The 27,269-nt window shown below is 45.7% G+C and overlaps 1 protein-coding gene across 6 annotated transcripts in view; it reads left to right on the forward strand.

The window, feature by feature from the left end:
- The window catches only part of LOC111963858 (disabled homolog 2-interacting protein-like), a 217,758-nt gene that overhangs the window by 180,414 nt on the left and 10,075 nt on the right, over positions 1-27,269 (forward strand). For 5 of the 6 annotated variants that reach the window (XM_023987410.3, XM_023987414.3, XM_023987415.3 and 2 more), the window contains 9 exons: positions 10,193-10,337; positions 13,191-13,335; positions 13,470-13,706; positions 13,868-14,069; positions 15,240-15,436; positions 17,452-18,343; positions 20,134-20,268; positions 22,383-22,585; positions 23,693-23,780. In XM_023987410.3, the coding sequence (XP_023843178.1) occupies positions 10,193-10,337; positions 13,191-13,335; positions 13,470-13,706; positions 13,868-14,069; positions 15,240-15,436; positions 17,452-18,343; positions 20,134-20,268; positions 22,383-22,585; positions 23,693-23,780 (2,244 nt within the window). The remainder of the gene's footprint in view (positions 1-10,192; positions 10,338-13,190; positions 13,336-13,469; positions 13,707-13,867; positions 14,070-15,239; positions 15,437-17,451; positions 18,344-20,133; positions 20,269-22,382; positions 22,586-23,692; positions 23,781-27,269) is intronic. The other variant, XM_023987411.3, reaches the window with a different exon arrangement.

A 27,269-nucleotide genomic window follows, 5' to 3' on the forward strand; every position in this document is an offset into this window, starting at 1 on the left:
CTGTTAGGGTAATAGTTTTTTTTACAAGTATGATGCGCTAAAAATAGCCAACTTACTGTTGCGAATGTAAAGAAATGATAGCATTTCTCTGTCGGAGGAATCTAGAACTTAATCAATGCTGGGTTAGTCAGGTTACCATGACAACTGTCACAAAAACAGGGTCAAAGTTAAATGTCTCTTCTCCCAGCCAAGCACTGGATGTATAAATGGAAAATGCCAACAAGAAAGAGGTAAAAATGGGACTGTTTGAAAGGGGATCATATAAACATTGCGCTTTTTTTGTTTTACAGGCAACATACCGTGAATCCTGGTTAAATTAGGTAATAGACTTCTCCCCTCTTTCCCTGTCCTTTCTCCTCTCCTCCGTTTATTAACTCTGATTTGTAGAGCTGCACTTTCTTCTCTCCACCATCCTCTTCCTCCCTTCCTCTCTCCATCCACTTTCTGCCTCCCCTCATCTTCTCCGTTTATTAACTCTGATCTGTTGAGCTGCACTTTCTTCTCCGGGCTCGCTCATCTCCCTCCTACCCTCCCCCTCCCTCTTCACTCCCTCCTTCCTGTCTCCCTCGTGTTTCTCTGCATGGGAGGTTGTGGTGGTAGTGAGGTATAGTCTGGGTGATGGGATGTGACAGTAATATAGAAAGTGTCCCGTTTTTCCTCATTAGCACTGAAGCGAGGGAGGAGGGGGGGCGGGCCAGAGGAGAGAGCGAACGAGGGAGGAGTGGTGGAAAGAGAGAGAGAGGGGAAGGGGGGTTGGAGCTCTTTTTAGGCCCTTGTCTCGGAGTATTAGAGAGGCCGAGTGGGGTTCCTAGTAATACTCTGTTATGAGACTGGTCTCAGCTGGCCCTGTGATTACAACACACACACACACACACACACACACACACACACACACACACACACACACACACACACACTGCCCTACCAAAGGTTTCTGTATTCCTTGAGTATTGCTAGTCTGTTCTAGGAACCACACGATTTAGATTCATCACAGCCCTGTTGCTAAGCTAGGATCAGACCTTTGCATGTATTGAACAGGTTCTGCTTTTATCCAGCATCCCTGTCTAACCCAGTCAGTACACTACTCAATTTAGGTGAGTGGAGGGGTCATAGTTTGCTCCCGAGACACTGAATCTAAGCTACATGCCCCCCCTTCTCTCTCTATCCCTCTTTCTTCCGTTCTCTGCACCCCCTCCCATTTCTCATCCCCCTCTCTCTCTCTTCTGCCCCTGCTCTCTCATCTAACTCCTCTCTAATCGGGTATGAATTTGCCAGATATGGCGATAAAGGGAAGAAAAAGGAAAGGAAAGCGGTGGAGGTGAAGAGAGAGGGGTGGAGGTTGGAGAAGAGATCATAATTGGGCTGACATTCTCCCAGGGTAAAGAGAAGAGAAGAAGAACCCCTAGTCTAATGGTTGGCCAGGTGGCTGCCCATCCGCACAGGAAAGGTCAGGTATCCTCAGGCTACCTTGTGTGTGTGTGTCTGATCCCTTATCCCTGCCAATTTCCCCAGCAGCAGCTTGACTATTGCCACACCACCCAGAGGTGTGTGTGTGTGTGTGTGTGTGTGTGTGTGTGTGTGTGTGTGTGTGTGTGTGGTGTGTGTGTGTGTGTGTGTGTGTGTGTGTGTGGTGTGTGTGTTGTGTGTGTTGTGTGTGTGTGTGTGTGTGTGTGTGTGTGTGTTGACGGGAAAGTCTCTCTTTTTATTCACATCAAGCTCTCTGATTGGCCTCCTGCTGCTAGTCTTTGATTTTCTGGGATAACATGCTTAGAACCACAGGACCTGTCTGAGTACCCTCCTTCTCTTATTTCTCTCTGACTTGCTTTCTCTCGCTCCAATTTCTTCTCTCACTCTCTTCTCTCTTTCTCCCTCTGTCTCTTCCCTGCCTCGCTCTCTTTCCTCGTCTGTTCTTTAAAGACGACGGTACCCCACTGTTTCTTCTCCTCTCTCCCCTCTCTCCCCACATCTGTCTCTTCTCTGCCCCTGCTGGCGTTCTCTGGTTAAGAAGATGTCCAGGGACTTCCCGGCTCTGTCATTTCCAGAGAGTTATTAAGATTTGTCGTTATTCCCTATGTGCGTCGCAGATACTGGGTTACAATTGAGTCACAAAATGGACAAAATGGCATATTAGTTTGGTAAACTGCACACTGGCTGCATATCTAGGCTGATATGGCCCCCTATTCCCTATGGGCCCTGGTCAAAAGTAGTGCACTATATAGGGAGTAGGGTTCCATTTCAGAGGCAGCTCTACCCTGCTTCCTGCTCTGATAGTGTCTGGTTTGAGTGAGGTTCTGGAAGTGTTTAGGAAGTATTTGCCAGGGACAGATGGCAGGGACCGGGATTGTCCATGATACCTTTTCCTCTTCCCAGTTTTCCAATTATCCCTAGCCGTGCAGATCCCTGCACATTTCACAGATCGACACGCGCACTCCTCACACTAAACTGGGCTCATCTCACACACACACACACGCAAATTCCCTTAACGAACAGCCCTGCTGCCACAGGCCATTTAGCCATCATCGTCATGTGCTACTAGCTCTCCGCTTGTCCGGTAGTATGGTTCTGAGCTAGGTTAGTTAATACTGACTGGCTTTTGTGGATGATTTTGATAACACATCTCCATATTGCCATTACTGTGTGTATGTGTGTGTGTGCATGTGCGCGTGTGTGTTCTAGATAATACAGACTCCCCCATGACTGCGTCAGAAGAATGAGACAAACCATTATCACAGTGTGAGCCGTAATCACACTGCTATGGGCAGGGCTTGGCACTGTGACACACACACACACGCACACGCACACGCACACACACACAGTCTCACTTTCTCACTCGACTGCTAATGGGGATAGAAATGGACCGGAAAAATGACACTTTTTCTTTGTCAGTTGAATTTTTTTATTTATCAACATGTGAAATGAAACGTAGTGCCATGGCGCCTCAGCAGCAGCCCAAGCAGAGAGCTCCTGTACTTTATATCAATATTTCTTTACCATGAATTCCTTTTTATGGCATTGTTTTTACCGACAATATATCTGTTTTAAGAACGTGCGGTAACCTGAGTGATGGGTTAGTTCCAGATGGAGTTGCCGATGTGGCCGGGAGGGACTCAATGCTGTAAAACAGGGAACAAATCAGTTCAGATTTACCTTGAGAGGGAGTCGATGTGCCTAGCTTTGAGTCTGGTCAAGTTGATAAAAGAATGAACAATTAATCAGTATCAGTGCGTGGGTAAAATCACTGGGGAAGCAAAGCAAATTTAAAAAAAGCTATATTACAACGTTGTGTGCTCTATAACCCATTTGTTCGTACTCCACCGTGACATACAGTAAGGCCATGACAACGAAAAGACAACAGTCACACAGTGGTGGAATAAATTCAACTCCACATACGTTTGTTTCGTCACAAAACCGGAAAGCAACATCTGTCCGGTGAAGTCCACAAAGCAAATATTGAACGTAACAAACAGTTATATGACCTGCAGCACGGTGAAACAAGTTCATGTTTTCCACAGTTTACTAAACAGAAACTGATTTATAACCATGTAGTTACCACAAGTCAGCATAAAGACAACAGGAGCAATGCCTCTGCTATTCCAGCACCATTTACACTGAAACATTTAAACATCATCAAATCAATAAGGCTAAATATATACTTAGTTTAATAGACTGAAAACAAACGTAAAGATACCAAAAACTATTTAGCTCAATCAATGTTGCTTAATATCATGTGGCTGTCCATGGTATTGATTTCTCTCTGTCAAATCAAATCAAATCAAATTTTATTAGTCACATACACATGGTTAGCAGATGTTAATGCGAGTGTAGCGAAATGCTTGTGCTTCTAGTTCCGACAATGCAGTAATAACCAACAGTAATCTAACCTAACAATTCCACACTACTACCTTACACACACACACAAGTGTAAAGGGATAAAGAATATGTACATAAAGATATATGAATGAGTGGTGGTTACCAGAACGCATGCAGATGCAGTAGATGGTATAGAGTACGTATATACGTATGAGATGAGATACTGTAGGGTATGTAAACATAAGTGGCATAGTTTAAAGTGGCTAGTGGTACATGTATTGCATAAAGATGGCAAGATGCAGTAGATGATATAGAGTACAAGTATATACATATGAGATGGGTAAATGTAGGGTATGTAAACATTGTATTAAGTGGCATTGCTTAAAGTTGGCTAGTGGTAAATTTTTACATAATTTCCATCAATTCCCATTTTTAAAGTGGCTGGAGTTCGAGTCAGTATGTTGGCAGCGGCCGCTAAATGTTAGTGGTGGCTGTTTAACAGTCTGATGGCCTGAGATAGAAGCTGTTTTTTCAGTCTCTCGGTCCCTGCTTTGATGCACCTGTACTGACCTCGCCTTCTGGATGATAGCGGGGTGAACAGGCAGTGGCTTGGGTGGTTGTTTGTCCTTGATGATCTTTATGGCCTTTCCTGTGACATTCGGGTGGTGTAGGTGTCTGGAGGGCAGGTAGTTTGCCCCTGGTGATGCGTTCTGCAGACCTCACTACCTCTGGAGAGCCTTACGGTTGTGGGCGGAGCAGTTGCCGTACCAGGCGGTGATACAGCCCGACAGGATGCTCTCGATTGTGCATCTGTAGAAGTTTGTGAGTGCTTTTGGTGAAAGCCGAATTTCTTCAGCCTCCCTGAGGTTGAAGAGGAGCGCTGCGCCTTCTTCACAAACCTGTCTGTGTGGGTGGACCAATTCAGTATTGTCCGTTGATGTGTACACCGAGGAACTTTTAAAACTTTCCACCTTCTCCACACTGGACCCGTCGATGTGGATATAGGGGGGTGCCTCCCTCTGCTGTTTCCTGAAGTCCACAAATCATCTCCTTTGTTTTTGTTGACGTTGAGTGTTGGAGGTTATTTTCCTGACACCACACTCCGGGGCCCCTCACCCTCCCTGATGGCCGTCTCGTTTGTTGTTGGTAATCAAGCCTACCACTGTACGTGTCATCCGCAAACTTGATGATGAGATTTTGGGGCGATGCATGGCGCACGCAGTCGTGGGTGAACAGGGAGTACAGGAGAGGGCTCAGAACGCCCCTTGTGGGGCCCCCAGTTTGAGGATCAGCGGGGTGGAGATGTTGTTACCTACCCTCACCACCTGGGGGCGGCCCGTCAGGAAGTCCAGGACCCAGTTTGCACAGGGCGGGGTCGAGACCCAGGGTCTCGGAGCTTGATGACGAGTTTGAGGGTACTATGGTGTTAAATGCTGAGCTGTAATCGATGAACAGCATTCTCACATGGGTATTCCTCTTGTCCAGATGGTTAGGGCAGTGTGCAGTGTGGTTGCGATTGCGTCGTCTGTGGACTATTGGGTCGGTAAGCAAATGGAGTGGGTCTAGGGTGTCCGGTAGGGTGGAGGTGATATGGTCCTTGACTAGTCTCTCAAAGCACTTCATTGATGACGGAAGTGAGTGCTACGGGGCGGTAGTCGTTTAGCTCAGTTACCTTAGCTTTCTTGGGAAACAGGAACAATGGTGGCCCTCTTGAAGCATGTGGGAACAGCAGACTGGGATAAGGATTGATTGAATATGTCCGTAAACACACCAGCCAGCTGGTCTGCGCATGCTCTGAGGACGCGGCTGGGAATGCCGTTGGGCTGCAGCCTTGCGAGGGTAACACGTTTAAATGTTTTACTCACCTCGGCTGCAGTGAAGGAGAGCCCGCAGGTTTTGGTAGGGGGCCGTGTCAGTGGCACTGTATGTCCGCAAAGCGGGCAAAAAAGTTGTTTAGCCTGTCTGGGAGCAAGACATCCTGGTCCTCGACGGGCTGTGTTTCTTTTTGTAATCCGTGATTGACTGTAGACCCTTGCACATACCTCTTGTGTCTGAGCTGTTGAATTGCGACTCGATTTTGTCTCTGTACTGAGACTTAAGCCTGTTTGATTGCCTTGCGGAGAGAATAGCTACACTGTTTGTATTCGGTCATGCTTCCGGTCACCTTGCCCTGGTTAAAAGGCAGTGGTTCGCGCTTTCAGTTTCACGCGAATGCTGCGTCAATCCACGGTTTCTGGTTTGGGAATGTTTTTTATCGTTGCTGTGGGTACGACATCGTCAATGCACTTCCTAATGAACTCGCTCACCGAATCAGCATATTCGTCAATATTGTTGTTGGACGCGATGCGGAACATATTCCAATCGCGTGATCGAAGCAGTCTTGAAGCGTGGATCAGATTGGTCGGACCAGCGTTTAACAGACCTGAGCGCGCGGAGCTTGTTGTTTTTGAAGTTTCTGTGTAGGCTGGAATCAACAAAATGGAGTCGTGGTCAGCTTTTCCGAAAGGGGGGCGGGGGAGGGCCTTATAAGCGTCGCGGAAATTAGTATAACAATGGTCTAGTGTTTTTCCAGCCCTGGTAGCACAATCGATATGCTGATAGAATTTAGGGAGTTTTGTTTTTTTCTGTGTGCGTGTGTGTGCGTGCGTGTGTGTGTGCGTGCGTGTGCGTGTGTGCGTGCTTGTACACAAGTAAAATAAAACATTGACTCACACTACTTGTAGACTAGATGAACGCCAATGCCATCCTCCTCGTGTTGCCAAGACAGTCTATGGTCTGTCATCTACTACGCTTTTAGTTTTTTCATAGGCTAGCAAGCATTTTAGCCACAGTAGGTAGCCTAACTTCCTCGGATGGGCAAAAATGAACCAGCTCAAATATATTCATTTATGGTTAGATCATAATCTTTGGCCTGTACAGAGCATTATGTCAAAACCACAAGTCCAAATCCACATCTCCATCCACGGCTTAGGAAAGGGCCGATTTAGCAAGCTAGCTACTGCAGGACATCAACACAAGCAGACATGAAACAGACACGTTTGTCTGACAAGGATGACGTTTTGATTAGGATGTGATTTGATTGGTGTGAAGCCAAATCCAAACTGGCTTCCCTTGGGGGGCATTTTGCTGTGCCAGGACAACCCACAGTTGAGCTCAGCTCAACGCTGATTGGCTAATTGTTTTATCAAGGGAGGCAAAATGCTTGCTGGCATCAATCAATCAAATGCTACGGTGGCAACATGTCATACTCTTTTGCTCCAGACCGATACGGGCTACACATACTGAGACAGAGGGGCGTTGTTTCCCTCGCTCAGATGATTCCTCCGGTGAGATTCAGCCACTAGCGAATTGACGGAAAATTATGAAAACACAGAGAGACGGAAGATTTATTATTATTTATTTATTTATTTATTTATTTTATTGGTCAAATATTTGGGGAAGTCTGGCTTCCCTGGCATCCATGAATACATGCCACTGCAATTAATGTAGCTAATTCATATAATCAGAATCCACCACAGTGTTAAGACTGAAGCTGGCAAGGAATTTGTTTAATTGGCTAGCTAGCTAACGTTAGCTGGCTAGCTGTTTTGATTCGAATACCAGCCAGCGTCCGGAGGTCGAGGATGGAGAGAATCCAAAACAAGACGGCAGTGGTGTGCTGCGATGAGGATCGTAGGGAGGACAGAGTTAGAAGGCTGCTCTTGAACTATTATTGAAATGTTGTGTGCTTTCTGGCACCACGTCGTGACTGCCATAGCATCATCCTTGTGAGGGCTTCATTTTTGTGGTAGTGAAGTAGGTAGTTAGCTAGCTACCTACTTACTACAGAGTCCATGAACTGCAGTGGCTTAGCCACAACTTCATATGACTGAGTTCTACTACGGAAAAGCCAGAGACAGCGAGTAGCCTTGATGAGACTGCGTTTCCTGCCTGCCTACGGACTTTCTCTCCCCACTTGACCACCTCCCTCAGATGACCTCTCAAGCCATGAACGGACAATAAATTACTTGTCTTTTTTGTGTGCTTTGAAACGCTTTGACATTCTTTGAAAAGCACTATATAAATTGAATAAATTATTATTGTTAATTGTATTATTACTTGCACAATGCAAATAAGATATGAGTTGTGTCATAGGTCTACACACGTCCGACTAACACAGTAAATTGCTGTTTTATTTAAGGCAGTGCATTCGGAAAGTATTCAGACCCCTTGAATTTTGTTACGTTACATCCTCATTCTAAAATGGATTAAATAAAATAAAAAATCCTCATCAATCTACACACAATACCCCATAATGACAAAGCGATAACAGGTTTTTAGAAATGTTTGCAAATTAATTTAAAAAAAAACAGAAATACCTTATTTACATAAGTATTCAGACCCTTTGCTCTGAGACTTGAAATTGAGCTCAGGTGCATCCTGTTTCCATTGATCATCCTTGAGATGTTTCTACAACTTGATTGGAGTCCACCTGTGGTAAATTCAATTGATTGGACATGATTTGGAAAGGCACACTCCTGTCTAAATAAGGTCCCACAGTTGACAGTTTATGCCAGACCAAATACCAAGCCATGGGGTCAAAGGAATTGTCCGTAGAGCTCCGAGACAGGATTGTGTCGAGGCACAGATCTGGGAAAGGGTACCAAAATATTTCTGCAGCATTGAAGGTCCCCAAGAACACAGTGGCCTCCATCATTCATAAATGGAAGAAGTTTGGAACCACCAAGACACTTCCTAGAGCTGGCCACCCAGCCAAACTGAGCAATCGGGGGAGAAGGGCTTTGTTCAAGGAGGTGACCAAGAACCCAATGGTCACTCTGACAGAGCTCCAGAGTTCCTCTGTGGAGATGGAAGAACCTTCCAGAAATCTCTGCAAAACTCCACCAATCAGGCCTTTATGATAGAGTGGCCAGACGAAAGCCACTCCTCAGTAAAAGGCAGATGAGAGCCCGCATGGAGTTTGCCAAAAGGCACCTAAAGACTCTCAGACCATGAGAAACAAGTTTCTCTGGTCTGATGAAACCAAAATTGAACTCTTTGGCCTGAATGCCAAGCGTCACGTCTGGAGGAAACCTGGCACCATCCCTAAGGTGAAGCCTGTTGGTGGCAGGATCATGCTGTGGGGATGTGTTTCAGCGGCAGGGACTGGGAGACTAGTAAGGATCAAGGGAAAGATGAACAGAGCAAAGTACAGGGAGATCCTTGATGAAAACCTGCTCCAGAGCCCTCAGAACCTCAGACTGGGGTGAAGGTTCACCTTCCAACAGGACAACGACCCTAAGCACACAGCCAAGACAACGCAGGAGTGGCTTCGGGACAAGTCTCTGAATGTCCTTGAGTGGCCCAGCCAGAGCCCAGACTTGAACCCGATTGAACATCTATGGAGAGACCTGAAAATAGCTGTGCAGCAATGCTCCCCATCCAACCTGACAGAGCTTGAGAGGATCTACGAATGGGAGAAACTCCCCAAATACAGGTGTGCCAAGTTTGTAGCGTCATACTCAAGAAGACTCAAGACTGTAATCGCTGCCAAAGGTGCTTCAACAAAGTACTGAGTAAAGGGTCTGAATACTTATGTAAATGTGATATTTCAGGTTTTTATTTTTAATACATTTGCAAAAATTTATAAAATACGAATTTTGCTTTGTCATTATGGTGTACTGTGTATACAGTAGATTGAGGGGGGAAAGCGATTTAATACATTTTAGAATACGGCTGTAACGTAACAAAATGTGGAAAAAGTGAAGGGGTCTGAATACTTTCCAAATGCACATTGACATTGCTTAGCCTTTTTTTTTTAAATATAGCAACTGGCTTAAATCATTATGCATTTATCCCCAGCATTGATTTAACTGTTTAAAAAAAAAAAAAAAAAAAACGTTATTTTACCAGGTAAGTTGACTGAGAACACGTTCTCATTTACAGCAACGACCTGGGGAATAGTTACAGGGGAGAAATGAACCAATTGTAAACTGGGGACTATTAGGTGATGGTTTGAGGGCCAGATTGGGAATTTAGCCAGGACACCGGGGTTAACACCCCTACTCTTACGATAAGTGCCATGGGATCTTTAATGACCTCAGAGAGTCAGGACACCCGTTTAACGTCCCATCCGAAAGAAGGCACCCTACACAGGGCAGTGCCCTGGGGCATTGGGATATTTTTTAGACCAGAGGAAAGAGTGCCTCCTACTGGCCCTCCAACACCACTTCCAGCAGCATCTGGTCTCCCATCCAGGGACTGACCAGGACCAACGCTGCTTAGCTTCAGAAGCAAGCCAGCAGTGGTATGCAGGGTGGTATGCTGCTGGCTTAGGAGTTGCAGTGTCTTCTGGGAGTTGTAGTCTCATCTCAACATGTTCTCTCTTCCTGTTTTGCTGTAGGACTTCCTGACTGACCTGATGATGTCAGAGGTGGACCGGTGTGGGGAGAACGAGCACCTGATCTTCAGAGAGAACACCCTGGCCACCAAGGCTATAGAGGAGTACCTCAAACTGGTGGGGCAGAAGTACCTGCAGGATGCACTTGGTAAGTCTGTCTGTCTGTCTGTATCTATATATCTGTCTGTCTGTCCGTCTTCAGTTATAGGAGAGGAGAGATGAAGCTATTGGAGACGATGAATGTGATAGGATCTGCTGTACAGAAGAGGAGGATGGGGCTGTAGATATGGTCTTTGTATTCAGCTGTAGGAGATGGCTGTAGAGATGACTGCTCCAGTCTGTAGACCGTGACATTTTCCTTCAGCGCAGCCCACCCTCTGGAGGAGAGAAAATAAATACTGTTTATCTCTCTGATGCCTGCCTTCAAGTCTTCACACTATTAATCAAACAAGCATAAATTCATAGAATGTTTGGGAATGACGTAGAGTGAGGCTGTTTGTGAAAATTCTACAGCAATATAGAGTGGGATAGCGGCCGTGCGCTTGGACAATTAATAGACACTGCAGTAAATAAAGCCTAATAAAAACATCTGTCTCCACCGGAAACCAAATTGAGAGGAAAGGTCGGTCACTCACCCACTCCTCCAATGACATGACATCCTCCAAGCAGCTAGCTAACGTTAGGCTCTCGTTTTCTAGCTTGCTAAATAAATGGCTAAATAAATAGATGCGCTAGCCTATTAGCCATGTTGACTGATTTGTGATCCATGCTCTTGCTAGTTTGATTGTGTTGACATTCCCAGCCTTAGTTACATTCGTCAGTTTTTGTCCAAAATATTGAGTAATTGAAACTGAAACAGTGGAACCCGAATGAATGGAGGCAACAAACAATATACAAGCCAGCTGTGATTTACAACCTGATAGCAATATTTTATATTGATCATGATGTCTGATATTACGATTGTCTGTTTGTTTCATATCTGCAAAGTAGTTTAACTGCTGCCAGTTCCACTTTAAGTTCAGATGTGGCAAATTAGTAGGCGCGGTCAACACACTTAACACGATAGGGGATAGAGTTTTGTTGATGCTGAGAAGAATGGAATGTATATGTTTTAAAATAACATTTTTTAGAACATTCTCTGAACATTACTAAAGTTTTCTTGTGGTTTTTATGGAACGTTTTCTTCATGTTCTGAGATCCGAAATGTATGTTTTTAAATAATATTATTAGAACGTTCCCTGAACGCTACTAAAGTTTCCTTGTTGTTTTTGTTGAAAGTTTTCTTAACGTTCCGGAACAATTTGAGAACACAGCTTTAAGTAGAACCACGAGGAAACCTGTAGGAAACGTTATGCTGAAGTACTGAAACTCCCACAGAGGAACGATGTTTCTTAACATTCTCCTAAATATTTGACAACATTCTCAGTGTCAAACCAGTCGGAGAAACGTTCCTTTAAAATTACCAAAATTGAAATTAAATATATCCATCTTTTAAGTTTTAGGAAATGTTCTGTTAAAGTAATTAAATACCACATTTTTTGTTAGTTCACAGTAAAGAGCTTACTGAGCTGTAGTAGAGGTCAAAGGTCATTGAGCTGTAGTGGAGGTCTTAAGGCAGAGAAGGCCCAACCCTCCTGTACACAGGACTTTCTCTATTTTTTCCCCCCTTCCCTATCTCACTCTCCCTTTCCCTACCAGAAGGTTAGTCCAGTGTTGTGTTATTGTCTGGCTGTGGTCCCGGCGATAAGCCTGGTGCATGTTGCTGTATTTACCTCATCCAGCCTGATTTAGAAACCTACACAGCAGCAGTTTTAGCTGCAGAAAAGCACACGTCCTCTCCGGCAAATGCTCTTTCTTTTTCCATCCGTCTCTCATTTCCCTCTCTCTGTATAGCTCTAAAAGGTCTGTCTGTCTGTCTGTCTGTCTGTCTGTCTGTCTGTCTGTCTGTCTGTCTGTGTCTTTATTTCTGGGGTTGTGTTAAGCATATATTGGAGCCTCAGTGAATCACCCATGTGTGTATTCCTTGGAGCTAATGTGCTTTGAAGCTTACCGTAGGTGAATAATGGAACAACTCATCGCTACCAAAGATTGACTGGTTCTGGTCTGCTATGCAGGGGTGACATAAGGATGACCAGGAGTAGGGGGAGGGAGAGAGACAGACAAACTGTACAGGGAAAATGATTACACCTTATCACTGTCAAACTACAGATGAGATCTTCTTTTTATAGTCTTACCACATCCACTCTCTCTCTATCTCTCTCTCTCTCCCTCTCTCTCTCTCTTCCCTCACTTTAACTCTCTTGTTCTCCTTCACATGGGAAGGACAAGGTTGACAGGAAGGGGGAGAGGGGGTGGGGTGTTTGTGGAACGTTGATGGAGCGTTGTCCTAATGTTGTCTGTCTTGTTGTTACGTCGTCTGGTGCATTGACTAAGATTGAGCGCATGAACATCAGTCGTGTTACCTGGGATGACCTGGGTCTCCACTCAGGTTCACTCAGGGTTCTTATTGTTGGTTGACATCTTGTTGCCATTGGATAGTTGGTGACGGTCTGAAGTGATGTCTTGCTTATGGTATGCTGTTATGGTGTGATGTTTTGAATTAATTCTTTCAGCGATTCAGTGTCACTTTAATAAAAAAATTGCAGCGGTCAATAGCAAAAACAGCCCCCTGGTGGTCAATCATTATAACTACCCCCAGCAACAAACTGTTTACTGAATGAATGAATGTTTGTGACTGAATTAATGAAGGTTTGTGTCTGAATTAATGAATGTTTGTGTCTGAATTAATGAATGTTTGTGTCTGAATTAATAAATGTTTGTGTCTGAATTATTGAATGTTTGTGTCTGAATTAATGAATGTTTGTCTGAATTAATGAATGTTTGTGTCTGAATTATTGAATGTTTGTGTCTCATTACTCACCTGTCTCCCTCTCCAACCCTGTTGACTCTCCATACTGACTGAATGTCAGTGTCTGACTGTCTCTCTCTCCCCGTGTTATAGGTGAGTTTATCAAGGCGCTGTATGAGTCAGATGAGAACTGTGAGGTGGACCCGTCCAAGTGTTCGTCCAATGACCTGCAGGAGCACCAGAGCAACCTGAAGATGTGCTGCGAGCTGGCCTTCTGCAAGATCATCAACTCCTACTGGTAACTACTGGGACACCAGCCACAATACACTACCATTTATCTCTCATGACATTTTAGGAACCACTGTAGCACAGGTAACAGTACACTGTCGTATCTCCTCCCTAACATTGTTGATACTTCCCCCTCCCTGGCAGTGTGTTTCCACGGGAACTGAAGGAGGTGTTTGCGTCGTGGCGACAGGAGTGCAGTAGCCGGGGCCGACCGGACATCAGCGAGCGTCTGATCAGTGCGTCTCTGTTCCTGCGCTTCCTGTGTCCGGCCGTTATGTCACCGTCGCTCTTCAACCTGATGCAGGAGTACCCTGACGACCGCACCGCACGCACACTCACGCTCATCGCCAAGGTTACTCAGAACCTGGCCAACTTCACCAAGTGAGTGTGTGTTGATGGTGTGTGTGTGTTGACGTTGTCTGTTTTTACTGTGTTTGTGTGTGTGCAGAGAGAGAGAGAGAGAGCTTGTTATCTATACGCAGGCAATCACTCTCCCCCCTCCTCTCTCTCTCGCTCTTTCTTTTTTTCTCCCTCCATCCCAGGTTTGGCAGTAAGGAGGAGTACATGTCCTTTATGAACCAGTTCCTGGAGCATGAGTGGACCAACATGCAGCGCTTCCTGCTGGAGATCTCTAACCCGGAGACCATCTCTAACACAGCAGGGTTCGAAGGTTACATCGACCTGGGACGGGAGCTGTCCACCCTGCACAACCTGCTGTCAGAGGTCGTCTCTACCATGGACCAGGTAGGGCTGACAACCAGGGGGGAGGACAACAATGAATACAAGGGGACATTTTGTCATTCGTTCATATACACTTACGTCATATACACTTACGTATATCGTTTTTCAAGAATTGAAAGGAGACGGGAGTTTGTCCTGACCACTCAAGGCCCCAGCTATAAGTGCATTTTCATGATCAGAATTGGCCAAGAACAACTCTGAGCCCTGGTGAAAGCCTATACAACTAGGCCCCAGACCTTTCCTCTGGTCAGGTCATGTAGCCAGGAAAAACCTCTGGCCCTAATTAAATACGTCCTTTGAAAGTACATGCTTAAAAATGTTCTAGTGCATTATCACTACCCTTCAGTATTTCATGATGTACAGGGTGCATTAGCATGTTTACCTAACAACATTCAACAATGTGTACAGCACACTATTGCTTATGTAATACAACTACTGCTATCACTCTCTGTCAATGAGAGTGCACTATTGGTATGCTCTGACTTGCAAATGGATTTGCTGGGACACCTAGTGCATAAGCCATGGTTCCGTATGGAGAGCCATCCCAGCGTGGTAATTACTAGGTACATTGGGGGCAAAACCCATAGACTCCATTTGTATGTGTGCGCTCCATCCGATCCTCACAGAGAACAACAAACTTCCTTTTATGAAAGAAAAAACTCCCGTCTGTCTCCGTTCGACATCAAGTCCTCCCCGGCTCTGATTCATTATTCAAACTGAAGGGGATAATTAGAGGAAGATTAGCACCCTGTAATTGGAAAAATAATACGCCATCTAGCAGCTGACTGACTGATACAGACACGGGGACGGACATTTTGGAGGAAAATAGTTGCGGTCTCGTCTGCGATCCAAGGTTTCAGTTAGTGCCTATAAAAGTTGCAACGGCACCACATGAATGCTTAAAATGGATTCATGTGGTGGAGTAGAAGACCGTGAAGAATACCATTAATACAGAGGGAGCCTAAGTAGGAGGAAGTTTGCCCCCAAGCCTAGACACTGATCTAATGTCAGTCTTGTCAGTCTAATGTCTTCCGCACCCCACCGCCCTAATTAGTTATTAGGATTGCAGGAGGTGGAAGTGGATCTTAGATCTGCGCTTAAAGGCCTCAACTTTTATACTGCGCTACCCTCACCCCTGAGCCCATCTCTGACTTTTAACCTTTTGCCCCTCAGACCTCCGCCTCCAAACTGGGGCCTCTACCCAGGATCCTCCGGGAGGTGAACACAGCGCTGACCAACCCGTCCAGTATGACCATGACCATGACCGCTCCGTCCCCCTCTGACCGTACGGGGTCGCCGCCCAACGCCGGGGCAGGCTGCAGCATCTCCACCGGCCTGCAGAAGATGGTCATCGACAATGACCTCTCAGGGTAAGGACAGGGTGAGGGTAGGGTAAAGGTTAGGGAGAACAAACAAAACAAGGAAACGGTATGGGTATGGGTAAGGATGGTTAAGGTGGTCAAGGTTTGCTCTTCAAATTTGACGTGAGATGAAAGGTAATGAAGATCTCTAATGAAGATCAACAATGAAGAATGATAATGAAGATCTCTTGTAAGTTCATTTCTTTGTTAGGTGAAGGTTAGGGTTAGGGTTAGATGAAGGTCATTGTTGTCTATTGTGTTCAACACTGGTCCAGGATCAATCGGTATAATTAGCCACTGTCGTCGTTGTCGCCCCCCCCCCCCCCYCCCCTTATCAGACCACACTATGGTGTGTCGACCCAGTCACAATCCCTGTTCTGTCCCCTCCATTCCCTCCTTATCAGGCTGGCAGAGAACCTGTAACCCCAGTCAGATTTATGGAGGCTGGAGTGAACAAGCCTAGCATTCTAGCAGTCTTTCTTAATTACATCCCATTCACACAGAGAGGGAGGGAGGGAGATGGATATAGAGAGAGGAGAGAGAGAAAGCAGCAGAGAGAGAGAAAGTGAGAGAGAGAGATTATGGGGACATAAATCGTGGCTGTCAAGGTAATCGTCTCCAGACAATAAAGCTCCTGACTGGGTGGTGGAGGAAAAGAGAGGAGGAGGAGGGGAGGGGGGGAGAGAGAATGAGTGTGGATCACTTAACTTCTCCCTATGACTCACATCCTCACCTGCTGCTGGTTTGCTGTTTATATACCATGTGTCCTGTTGTGTAGGGTGAGTGTTCATTGAGATTTCACACTTAAAACCTGTTATGGCTGCAATCCCGTTAACGGGATAAGTGTCATCAACAACCGCTGAATAGCATAGCGCTACATTCAATAAATATTACTAAAAATATTTATATTCATGAAATCACAAGTGCAATATAGCAAAACACAGCTTAGCCTTTTGTTAATCCACCTGTCGTGTCAGATTTTGAAATTATGCTTTACAGCGAAAGCAATCCAAGTGTTTGTGTAAGTTTATCGATCGCTCGACAAAACATTAAGTACACTTAGCATCAAGTAGCTCGGTCACGAAAATCAGAAAAGCAATCAAATGAATCATTTACCTTTGATAATCTTCGGATGTGTTCACTCACGAGACTCCCAGTTAGACAACAAATGTTCCTTTTGTTCCATAAAGATTATTTTTATATCCAAAATACCTCCGTTTGTTTGGCGCGTTATGTTCAGAAATCCACAGGAAAGAGCGGTCACGACAACGCAGACGAAAATTCCAAATAGTTTCCATAATGTCCACAGAAACATGTCAAACGTTTTTTATAATCAATCCTCAGGTTCTTTTTAAAATATATAATCGATAATATATCAACCGCAAATGTCTTTCACAGTAGGAGAGGGGAAAACAATGGCTGTCCAAACTCTGTTGCGCGAGCAAAACTCATGTGACCACTTGACGAGATGTTATCGTTCTGGCTCATTTTTCAAAATAAAAGCCTGAAACTATGTCTGAAGACTGTTGACACTTTGAGGAAGCGATAGGAAAAGGAATCTGGTTCATATCCCTTTAAATCCAGCAAAGGGAGGCTATGGAACATGGAGTTTTCAAAATAGAAGCCACTTCCTGTTTGGATTTTCCTCAGGGTTTCGCCTGCAATATCAGTTCTGTTTTACTCACAGACAATATGTTGACAGTTTTGGAAACTTTAGAGTGTTTTCTATCCAATACTAATAATAATATGCATATATTAGCAACTGACTGAGGAGCTGGCCATTTACAATGGGCACCTTTTCATCCAAGCTACTCAATACTGCCCCTGCAGCCATAAAAAGTTAACTGTTTCTCATGTGTGGGCTGAAGGGTTTGACTGGTCATTTTTCATGTCTGTAAGGGTCAATAGATACAGCAGTGTACAACTGTTTTACAGAATAGTCAAAACCTCTCTCTCTATCTTTGTCATTCCTCCTTTTTACCTCTTGCTCCTCCTCCCCTCAACCCCCCTCTCTCCTTTCTCAGGTTGGTGGACTTCACCAGGTTACCCTCCCCGACCCCGGAGAACAAGGACCTATTCTTCGTCACCAGGAATTCTGGGATCCACCCCTCTCCGGCCCGCAGCTCTAGCTACTCCGAGTCCAATGAACCCGAGCTGGGCATTGCCAACGGCAGCAAAAGCCTGTCCATGGTGGACCTCCAGGACCCCCGCAGCTTAGAGAGTGGCCCAGGCCCTGGCCCCTCAGACGGCCTGGGAGAGGGCATCGTTCCTGGGGGAGTGTGGTCGGCCCGGACCCCCCAGGGTAACATCATTGGAGGTCCTACACTGAGGAGGCCTGTCCAGATCCCCACCACCCCTGGGTCGGAGAGCGCCCCAGGCAGGCCGGCACAGCTTCTAGCCCCCCTGTCCTTCCAGAACCCCGTCTACCAGATGGCGGTAGGGCTGCCAGTGTCGCCGCGAGGCATGGCCGACTCAGGCTCCGAGTGCCACAGCTCCCACAGTTCCCATAGCAACAACGAGGACGGGCTGGGAGGAGGAGGGAAGCACAACACCTTCCTGAACCACGGAGGAGGAGGAGGAGGTGGGGGGAGTAGCGGGGAGGAGTATGCACGTCGTTCGGGGGAGTTTGTAGGCACGCGGAGGCAGCTGTCACTCACAGAAGCCCAGCCCACCATGCCCAGACAAAACAACGCCGGCCCCCAGCGCAGGATAGACCAGCCCCCTCCGCAGACCACCGTCACCAGGGGCCGCACGCCCCCAAACCTGCTCAACAGCGGGCCCTACCCGCGCCCCTCCAGCGGCAGCATGATGTCATCATCGCCCGACTGGCCCGGCAGTGGTGCGCGGCTACGGCAACAGTCGTCGTCATCAAAAGGAGACAGCCCCGAGACCAAGCAGAGAGCCCAGCACAAACAGGTCAGGCAACGTACGCTTGTTCAAATGACTGTGTATGGGATAGCTGTTACAGCGTGGTTCTTGGCTGGCAGTCATGTTGGTAACTTCAAAATTGGCTTCCAGGGTTCGTACCGTATCAGCTTTGAAACCAGATAATGTGTTCCTCAATGAGTTCTCAGGCTAAATAAGGCTTTAAATGAACAAATGACGCAGTGTCACGGAAAGCTTCCATTAATACCACTTCATCCCATTATGCTTTGTAATGGCCGTGAATGCCGCGCTCGACGTCTCTGCACCGCTTACACGTGGACGTCTAATAGCACGGGATCACAGGTAGAGTGATGGATGCAGGCGGCGGTCTATTGTTTCCCGCTTTCGTACTGACGCATCGAGATAGACAGGCTAGTTAGTTTATTAGTTAGTCGTTTTTTGGGGGTTGGTGGGTTGGTAGCAGGTCACACGCACGCTTACTCAAATCTTGCGCTCGGTTATGTGTGTGTGTGTGTGTGTGTGTGTGTGGTGTTGTGTGTGGTGTGTGTGTGTGTGTGTGCTGTGTGTGGCTGTGTGTGGCTGTGTGTGGCTGTGTGTGTGTGGCTGTGTGTCTCTCGCTGTTGGGTCTGGGAGTTGTTCTAGTGTATAATTGATCTGCTGGCATCCTTGGGCTGTTAAAGATGACCTCATAGTCAGCAGGACCAGACTGGCTGTTCGATGGTTTCCCCCCCCGGGGGATCTCTGGCCTCAAGGTGACAGAAAGGACATTTACATTCCCAGTTTCCCGCAATACCCTGCTCTCCCTTAGGGAGTGATTGGCCCGGCTTAGTGATTGACTGATTGGTGTAGCCCGAGGGTCGAGGGTTAATGGGGTCGTAATGGAAACCAGACGGACACCATGCGCGCCCTCGGGGATTAGTTAAGCATGTTGTTTTGAATGTCTTCTTCCTTCCTTCCTCTCTGAATTCCATTAGAGAGACATGGCAGGAGGATTAGAGCGAGACATTGAGAAGGAAATCAATTGCTTGATTGAGTCGCTGTCTGGCTGCACTGACTGGTTTTCAGCTCTGTCTGGAGATGCATGTATTTTTAATAGAGCTCGGTGCTTATATACTGAGAAGATTGCAACTATAGTTCTAATCCGTGTAACACAGTTGTAATCAAACCTGGCTAGGTTCTGAGTTTACGAAATGATCCTGTCTCAGTCCATTTTAGAATGATGTCCAGAAATGATGATAAGCTGTTGTGCATGTCGCCGAACATCACGTGAATATGTCGCTAACTAACAGACTAACTAACGTTATATATTCAGTAGAAATCTCTTGTCTGTCTTGACCTTGGTATTGTTCTGAGAAGTGTCCAATGACAATGAAATGACAGTGTGAGGTTTGAGCTAATACATTTCAATTCATTCAGTTCACCATATCTGAGAGTCAAGTAAATATATTCACTGTTTCAGTTCCAAAGAGTATTTTGGACTTTGTCTGTGAAACGATCCTACTCTTCTTTCACTCCCTTCACAGTCCAAAAGCTCCATCTCCCTCTGACCAACTGTCAGTCACCATAACTGACACATTTAATGACACACACACACACACTCTCTCTCACTCATACACGCACACACACACACACGACACTCTGCTCTAGTGATCACATTATGTGTTCGTCACGTTCCGTGTGCATTTCATGCTTATTCCGGTGTGTATGTAATCTGTATGTCGGTGTGTGTGCACCGTATGCCGGTGTGTGTGTACCGTATGACGTGTGTGGGCGTCCCACTCGACTCAGCTCATGTGTGTGTGTTGTGTTGGTTCCACTAGGCCCCCTCCCCAATGAACCCCAATGCGCTGGACCGTACGGCTGCCTGGCTGTTGAATATGAATGTGCAGTATGTAGACCATGAGGGGATGGACCCCGAGTTCAGAAACAGAGAGGATCTCACTCAGGCCGAGAAGGTAACGTCCAACTCCCAAACCAACCTTAACCCCCTCTCAGCCTCCCTTTTACCTCCATAACTACCCCCCCCCCCTCCTCAGCACCCATCTTCTACCTCTCCGCCTAACCCTCAACTGTAAACACTATCACTCCCTGTAACCAGTACTCTCTCTACTCCCCTCAACTCCCAATGCCAGGACCTCCGTCCTACCCTTAACTTTTCCCCCTTACAACTTACAATCACTCACAGTAACCCAGCATCTCTAATAACAATTCTCTGAATGGTCAAAGGATTTCAACTTTAAGGTATTTCTTTTTTAATTGTGTGTGTGTGTGTGTGTGTGTGTGTGTGGTGTGTGTGTGTGTGTGTGTGTGTGTGTGTGTTGTGTGTGTGTGTGTGTGTGTGTGTGTGTGTGTGTGTGTGTGTGTGTGTGTGTGTGTGTGTGTGTGTGTGTGTGTGGTGTGTGTGTGTGTCGTGTGTGTGTGTGTGTGTGTGTGTGTGTTTATGCTTCCTTCTGCTTATTCACTTGCTTCTCATCCCACCAGCACATCTCATTGGCTCTCAGCTCCTCATGCTTTGACTGGCTGTCACACTCACACCTCGGCTGCACATGATTCATACATGATCATTACAGCTCTATCAAACGTTGAGGAAGATGGAGCGTGCCTAACCAATGCACAATCAATAATTAACTCCAGCTTTGATGGGAACCTTCAGAGGACGTTTTAAAACTACACACAAAAAAATCTGGGTTCCTCAAGGGGATGGTTCTATGTGGAACCAGAATGACTCAAATAACCCTTTGAGTTCTCCAATGGTTCTTTACAGTTCACAAAATAGTTCTTTGCTCTTTTAGTGAATATTAAAATGTAGGGTAGGTGGCTCACTATAATATTTTGGGGTGTGGTTTGCCTACCGCTCTTTTTGTGCAACCGTGAGTGAGAGTGTCATTCCTGTTTATGTAATGTGTTTTTATGCCGTTACATGTTATATAAGACTATGACCAGTGAAGCTGTCTTGTGAAACACTCCAGGATGGCCTTGTATCAATTGAGACTGGTTGACTAAATCAGTCAGGTGTTCTCAATTCTCTCCTCAGGGACACCCAGCTGTTTCAAAGGTGGCACACTTGATTCAACTTGTCAATTAACACAATAATAACACCTATGGAATTTTAACAATATGGCTCATAGAAAACCCTGTGGTTCTTCAAAAGGATCTATAAAGAACCGTGGGTTGGAACCATAGCGGAACCCTTTTTGGGTGCTTTATAGATCCTTAGGGAAGGGTTCTTTATACCACCATATAGGTTCCATTTAGAACCCCTATCTGGTACTATTTAGAACCATTATTGTTTAGTGCGTACCCTTAAATGCAGCTGCAGGATCCAGGATGTGTTTTCTTAAAGGGATTTGCTTCTGCTCCTCGTTTCTCCCAGCCAGCACAAACTCTCTCCTCTCCAGCACCGTTCACAGGTCCGTCTTCTCCCCCTCATCCCTCCGTCTATTCCCTCTCTTCCTTCTCCCTCTTTCTTCTGGAACAGTGCTCAGCTTAAGTCCTCACAGGCCCAGGTTTAGAGGTTAGGGATCAAAGGCAAGTGCTGGTGGGATTTGAGACATGGAAGGAATGGAAACGTATCCCTCCCAGGAATACTGGTGGCTTAGAAAAGTTTGACTAATGGGTGTTGGCTAATGGGTATGTATCGTCTTCCACACTTTCAGCACTTTTTATAATCCTGCCTAGTTTCAGTTTCCCTTCAGTATTTGACCATTTAAAACTTGAAACCAGGTGGACAAAAAAATAACGAATCAGATAAGATGCAGAGATTGTGTGACAATTAGGTGATACACCTGTCAAGGTCTACCGGAGGACCACTTTGATGAGGAGGACATTGACAGTGGTGATAATGTTGACGGTTAATGCCCTCTTTAACCTAGAAATAACAGGACAATTGAATGGGCTAGTATGGGTCTGCACCATTTGAAACAATTATTGGGCTGGCACTGTTGACGATGATGATGATAATAATACAAATTCGGACTCTCTCGCTCTCTCCTGTCTGTAATAGCAGGTGGCTGTATTGCTGGTGACTCTGACTCTTCCTCTAACCCTGTCTCTCTCTCTTTCTCTCCAGTACCAGCAGGAGATCGTGGTCCTCCAGGAGAAGCTGCGTGTGTCGGTCCAGAAGCTGGAGGAGTACGAGGCTCGTCTGAAGGGCCAGGATGACGGAGGTCCGAAGGTTCTGATGGAGTACCAGGCACGGCTGGAGGAGTCTGAGGAACGCCTGAGGCGACAGCAGGACGACAAGGACCTCCAGATGAAGGGTATCATCAGCAGGTACGTCTGGCGTGGGGGATCAGACCCTTTCCCGACAGCCCGGTCAATGTAAAGAAGGAGAAGTAGAGTGGAGGGATGGCGATAACGTCGGAGGTGTAGAAAGAGAGCGTGAACGTGTGGTAAGAGAGAGCGAGGACACGCCGAGAGAGAGGGGGAGGGTGTGTGTCGTACGAGACAAAAAGGTCAAACTAAAGGCTGATTTTACCTAGGTTTGTAGAGACACAAGGGACCTCAAGAGTTAACCATCCCTGTGAGTGTGTTTCATGCCTCGTATTTCTATGCTTTAGCAGAGAAGTGAGATATGTTAGAAGCTTTGTGCAGCAGAGATTTGGAAACAAAAAAAGGGAGAAATGAAGTGATCTACGGGAATTTTGAGAGGTCCAAGCCGACCTTCTGATAAAGGATGCGGCGACGAGTATTAAACCGGTCACCTGTGACAAAGTGAAGCGGACTGTGGTAGCGCGGAATAAAAGGGAAGGCGAGAGAGAGAGATGGGGGATGTTATCTGCTGTGTGTTCCTGATGTTATCTGCTGGTCTGTGATGTCAGGAGACACAACGCTTCCCTGTTCCCGTCAGATCCTTATCACACTGCACTCTGCTGTTAGAGCCTACACACACACACACACACACACACTCACACAAGCACACAACTCACACACACACACCTCACATTACTCAATACACACACACATCTCACAAAACTCAATATACTGACATTTCACAAACTCAATTAAAGTGAAAAGTGTTATCCTGATGTCTAAATGCCTAGCAGACCAGTGCCCGAGACACACACACCTCACAAACTCAATTAGAAGCTACACTCCTACACACACCTCCTAAATACATAGCAGACCAGCGGGCCCAAGATAACCTCCTTCCAATAACCTCCTTCCATTACAGGATGTGCGGCGTGCAGTCCGGCATACACCTTTAAAGCACTAGCAGACCCCTGTGTGTCAAGAGTAGCACGCTCCTTACGCACGCTCCTGCACTGTATCCACATACCTTGGTTCTTACACCGTGTGCGTCCTTCTGTTTGTGTCGCTACTGTCCCTCTAACACAGTGTGTGTGCGTCATGTCTTGCTGTGTACGTGTGTGTGTCCAGGCTAATGTCTGTGGAAGAGGAGCTGAAGAAAGACCATAGTGATATGCAGGCTGTGGTCGACTCCAAACAGAAGGTCATTGATGCACAGGTCAGTCGCACGCACACGCGCACGCACGCACACACACTTACCCTAACCCTTAGTATACTACTACCCTCATCCATACGCGGGTGTATTATCCCATATTCCATCTCCCCTGCATGACTTCAAGTTTAAGTTGTATTAGTCGTATGTACAGTATACACATGGAATGCTTACTTGCAGGTTCCTTCTTGACAATGCAACAACAGTAATAAATAATACAATGTTACAAACAAAGTAAATGGATCAATAGAATAGAATGAACATTTTAGCATTAGTATAATACAGGAAAGCACAATTTATAGTACAATATTTACACAGTGTTTCAATTGTGCAGTATTAGCAGTAGTAAATAAGAGTGTGCTAGCAGCCATTGTGATGTGTGTGTAGTATGAAGGTATACAGTGGGGCAAAAAAGTATTTAGTCAGCCACCAATTGTGCAAGTTCTCCCACTTAAAAAGATGAGAGAGGCCTGTAATTTTCATCATAGGTACACTTCAACTATGACAGACAAAATTAGGAAAAAAAATCCAGAAAATCACATTGTAGGATTTTTAATGAATTTATTTGCAAATTATGGTGGAAAATAAGTATTTGGTCAATAACAAAAGTTTATCTCATACTTTGTACTTTACCTTTGGTTTGGGCAATGACAGAGGTCAGAACGTTTTCTGTAAGTCTTACAAGGTTCACACACTGTTGCTGTATTTTGGCCCATTCCTCCATGCAGATCTCCTCTAGAGCAGTGATGTTTTGGGGCTGTTGCTGGGCAACACGGAATTTAACTCCTCCAAAGATTTTCTATGGGGTTGAGATCTGGAGACTGGCTAGGCACTCCAGGACCTTGAAATGCTTCTTACGAAGCCACTCCTTCGTTGCCGGGCGGTGTGTTTGGGATCATTGTCATGCGAAAGACCCAGCCACGTTTCATCTTCAATGCCTTGCTGATGGAGGAGGTTTTCACTCAAAATCTCACGATACATGGCCCCATTCATTTTTCCTTTCACGGATCAGTCGTCCTGGTCCCTTTGCAGAAAAACAGCCCCAAAGCATGATGTTTCACCCCCATGCTTCACAGTAGGTATGGTGTTCTTTGGATGCAACTCAGCATTCTTTGTCCTCAAACACGACGAGTTGAGTTTTACCAAAAGTTATATTTTGGTTTCATCTGACCATATGACATTCTCCCATATCTTCTTCTGGATCATCCAAATGCTCTCTAGCAAACTTCAGAGCTGGACATGTACTGGCTTAAGCAGAGGGACACGTCTGGCACTGCGCGATTTGAGTCCCTGGCGGCGTAGTGTGTTACTGATGGTAGGCTTTGTTACTTTGGTCAGCTCTCTGAGGTCATTCACTAGGTCCCGGTGTGGTTCTGGGATTTTTGCTCAGTTTTGTGATATTTTGACCCCACGGGGTAGATCTTGCGTGGAGCCCAGATGGAGGGAGATTATCAGTGGTCTTGTATGTCTTCCATTTCCTAATAATTGCTCCACAGTTATTTCTTCAAACCAAGCTGCTTACCTATTGCAGATTCAGTCTTCCAGCCTGGTGCAGGTCTACAATTTTGTTTCTGGTGTCCTTTGACAGCTCTTTGGTCTTGCCATAGTGGAGTTTGGAGTGTGACTGTTTGAGGTTGTGGACAAGGTGTCTTTATACTGATATACAAGTTCAACAGGTGCCATTAAAACAGGTACAGTGGAGGACAGAGGGGCTCTTAAAGAAGAAGTTACAGGTCTGTGAGAGCCAGAAATTTTGCTTGTTTGTAGGTGACAAATACTATTTTCCACCATAATTTGCAAATAAATTCATAAAAATCCTACAATGTGATTTTGGATTTTTTCCCTCATTTTGTCTGTTAGTTGAAGTGTGCCTATGATGAAATTACAGGCTCTCTCATCTTTTTAAGTGGGAGAATTGCACAATTGGTGGCTGACTAAATACTTTTTTGCCCACTGTATGTGGATGTGTGTATGTCTGTGTGGGTGTACATAGGTGCGGAGAGTCAGTGCAGGTAGTCAGTTCAGTTCAGAAGTCTGATGCTTGTAGATAGAAACGGTGAACATCTTGTGGCTAGGGTGTGTGGGTCCATGGTGATGCTGCAGGACTTCCTCAGGCACCGTCCTGGATAGTGGGAACAGACGCCCAGTGATGTACTGGCCGATTCACCACCGCTGAGGCCTTGCGGTTCTGAACGGAGCAAATCCCATAGCAGCCGGGATGCAACGGTCAGGACGCTCTCGATGGTGCAGGAGTAGTATTTGAAGTGGACCCGGGTGGATCCACATTTCTTCCTGCGTCAAGAGACGCTGTTGCTCCTTCCTGGCAAGAGTGGTGGTGTTGTTGGTCATGTCAAGTCCTCTGTGATGTGGACGCCGAGGAACTTACAGTTGCTTCAGAAAGTATTCACACCTGGACTTTTTCCACATTTTGTTGTGGTACAGCCTGAATTTAAAATCTATTCAATTTAATTTTGGGGGGGCACTGGCCTACACACAATACCCCAAAATGTCAAAGTGGATTACTTTTTCAAAAATGCCTTGAGCCAGTAAGTATTCAACGATTTGTTATGGTAAGCGTAAATTAGTTCAGGAGTAGAAATGTCTGTGTGTGTGTGTGTGTGTGTGTGTGTGTGTGTGTGTGTGTGTGTGTGTGTGTGTGTGTGTGTGTGTGTGTGTGTGTGTGTGTGTGTGTGTGTGTGTGTGTGTGTTGGGTGTGTGTTGTGTGTGTGTGTGTGTGTGTGTGTGTGTGTGTGTGTGTGTGTGTGTGTGTGTGTGTGTGTGTTGCATGGACTCACTCTGTGTGCAATAAGTAGTGATTAACATTATTTTTGAATGAATAGGTAATCTCTGTACCCCACACATACAGTTATCTTTACGGTTCCTCAGTCGAGCAGTGAATTTCAAACACATTTTCAACCACAAATACCAGGGAGGTTTTCTAAAGCCTCGCAAAGAAGAGCACCTATTGGTAGATGGGTCCAACGTTTTTTTAAAAGACATTGAATATCTCTTTGAGCATGGTGAAGTTATTAATTACACTTTGAAAGGTGTATAAGTACACACAGTCACTACAAAGATAGAGGCGTCCTTCCTCACTCAGTTGCCGGATAGGAAGGAAACTACTCAGGGATTTCACCATAAGGCCAATGCAATGGTGACATTAAAACAGTTACACAGTTTAATGGTCATGATAGGAGAAAACGGAGGATGGATCAACAACATTGTAGTTACTCCACAATGCTAACCTATAATTGACAGAGTGAAAAGAAGAAAGCCTGTACAGAATAAAAATATTCCAAAACATGCATCCTGTTTGCAGTAAGGCACTAAAAGTAATACTGCAAAAAATGTGGCAAAGCAATGAACTTTTTGTCCTGAATACAAAGTGTTATGTTTGGGGCAAATCCAATACAACACATTACTGAATACCACTCTCCATATTTTCAAGCATAGTGGTGGCTACATCATGTTATGGGTATGCTTGTAATCGTTAAG

This window comes from Salvelinus sp. IW2-2015, linkage group LG5 (assembly GCF_002910315.2).
Source record: "Salvelinus sp. IW2-2015 linkage group LG5, ASM291031v2, whole genome shotgun sequence".
NCBI classification, from domain to species: domain Eukaryota; kingdom Metazoa; phylum Chordata; class Actinopteri; order Salmoniformes; family Salmonidae; genus Salvelinus; species Salvelinus sp. IW2-2015.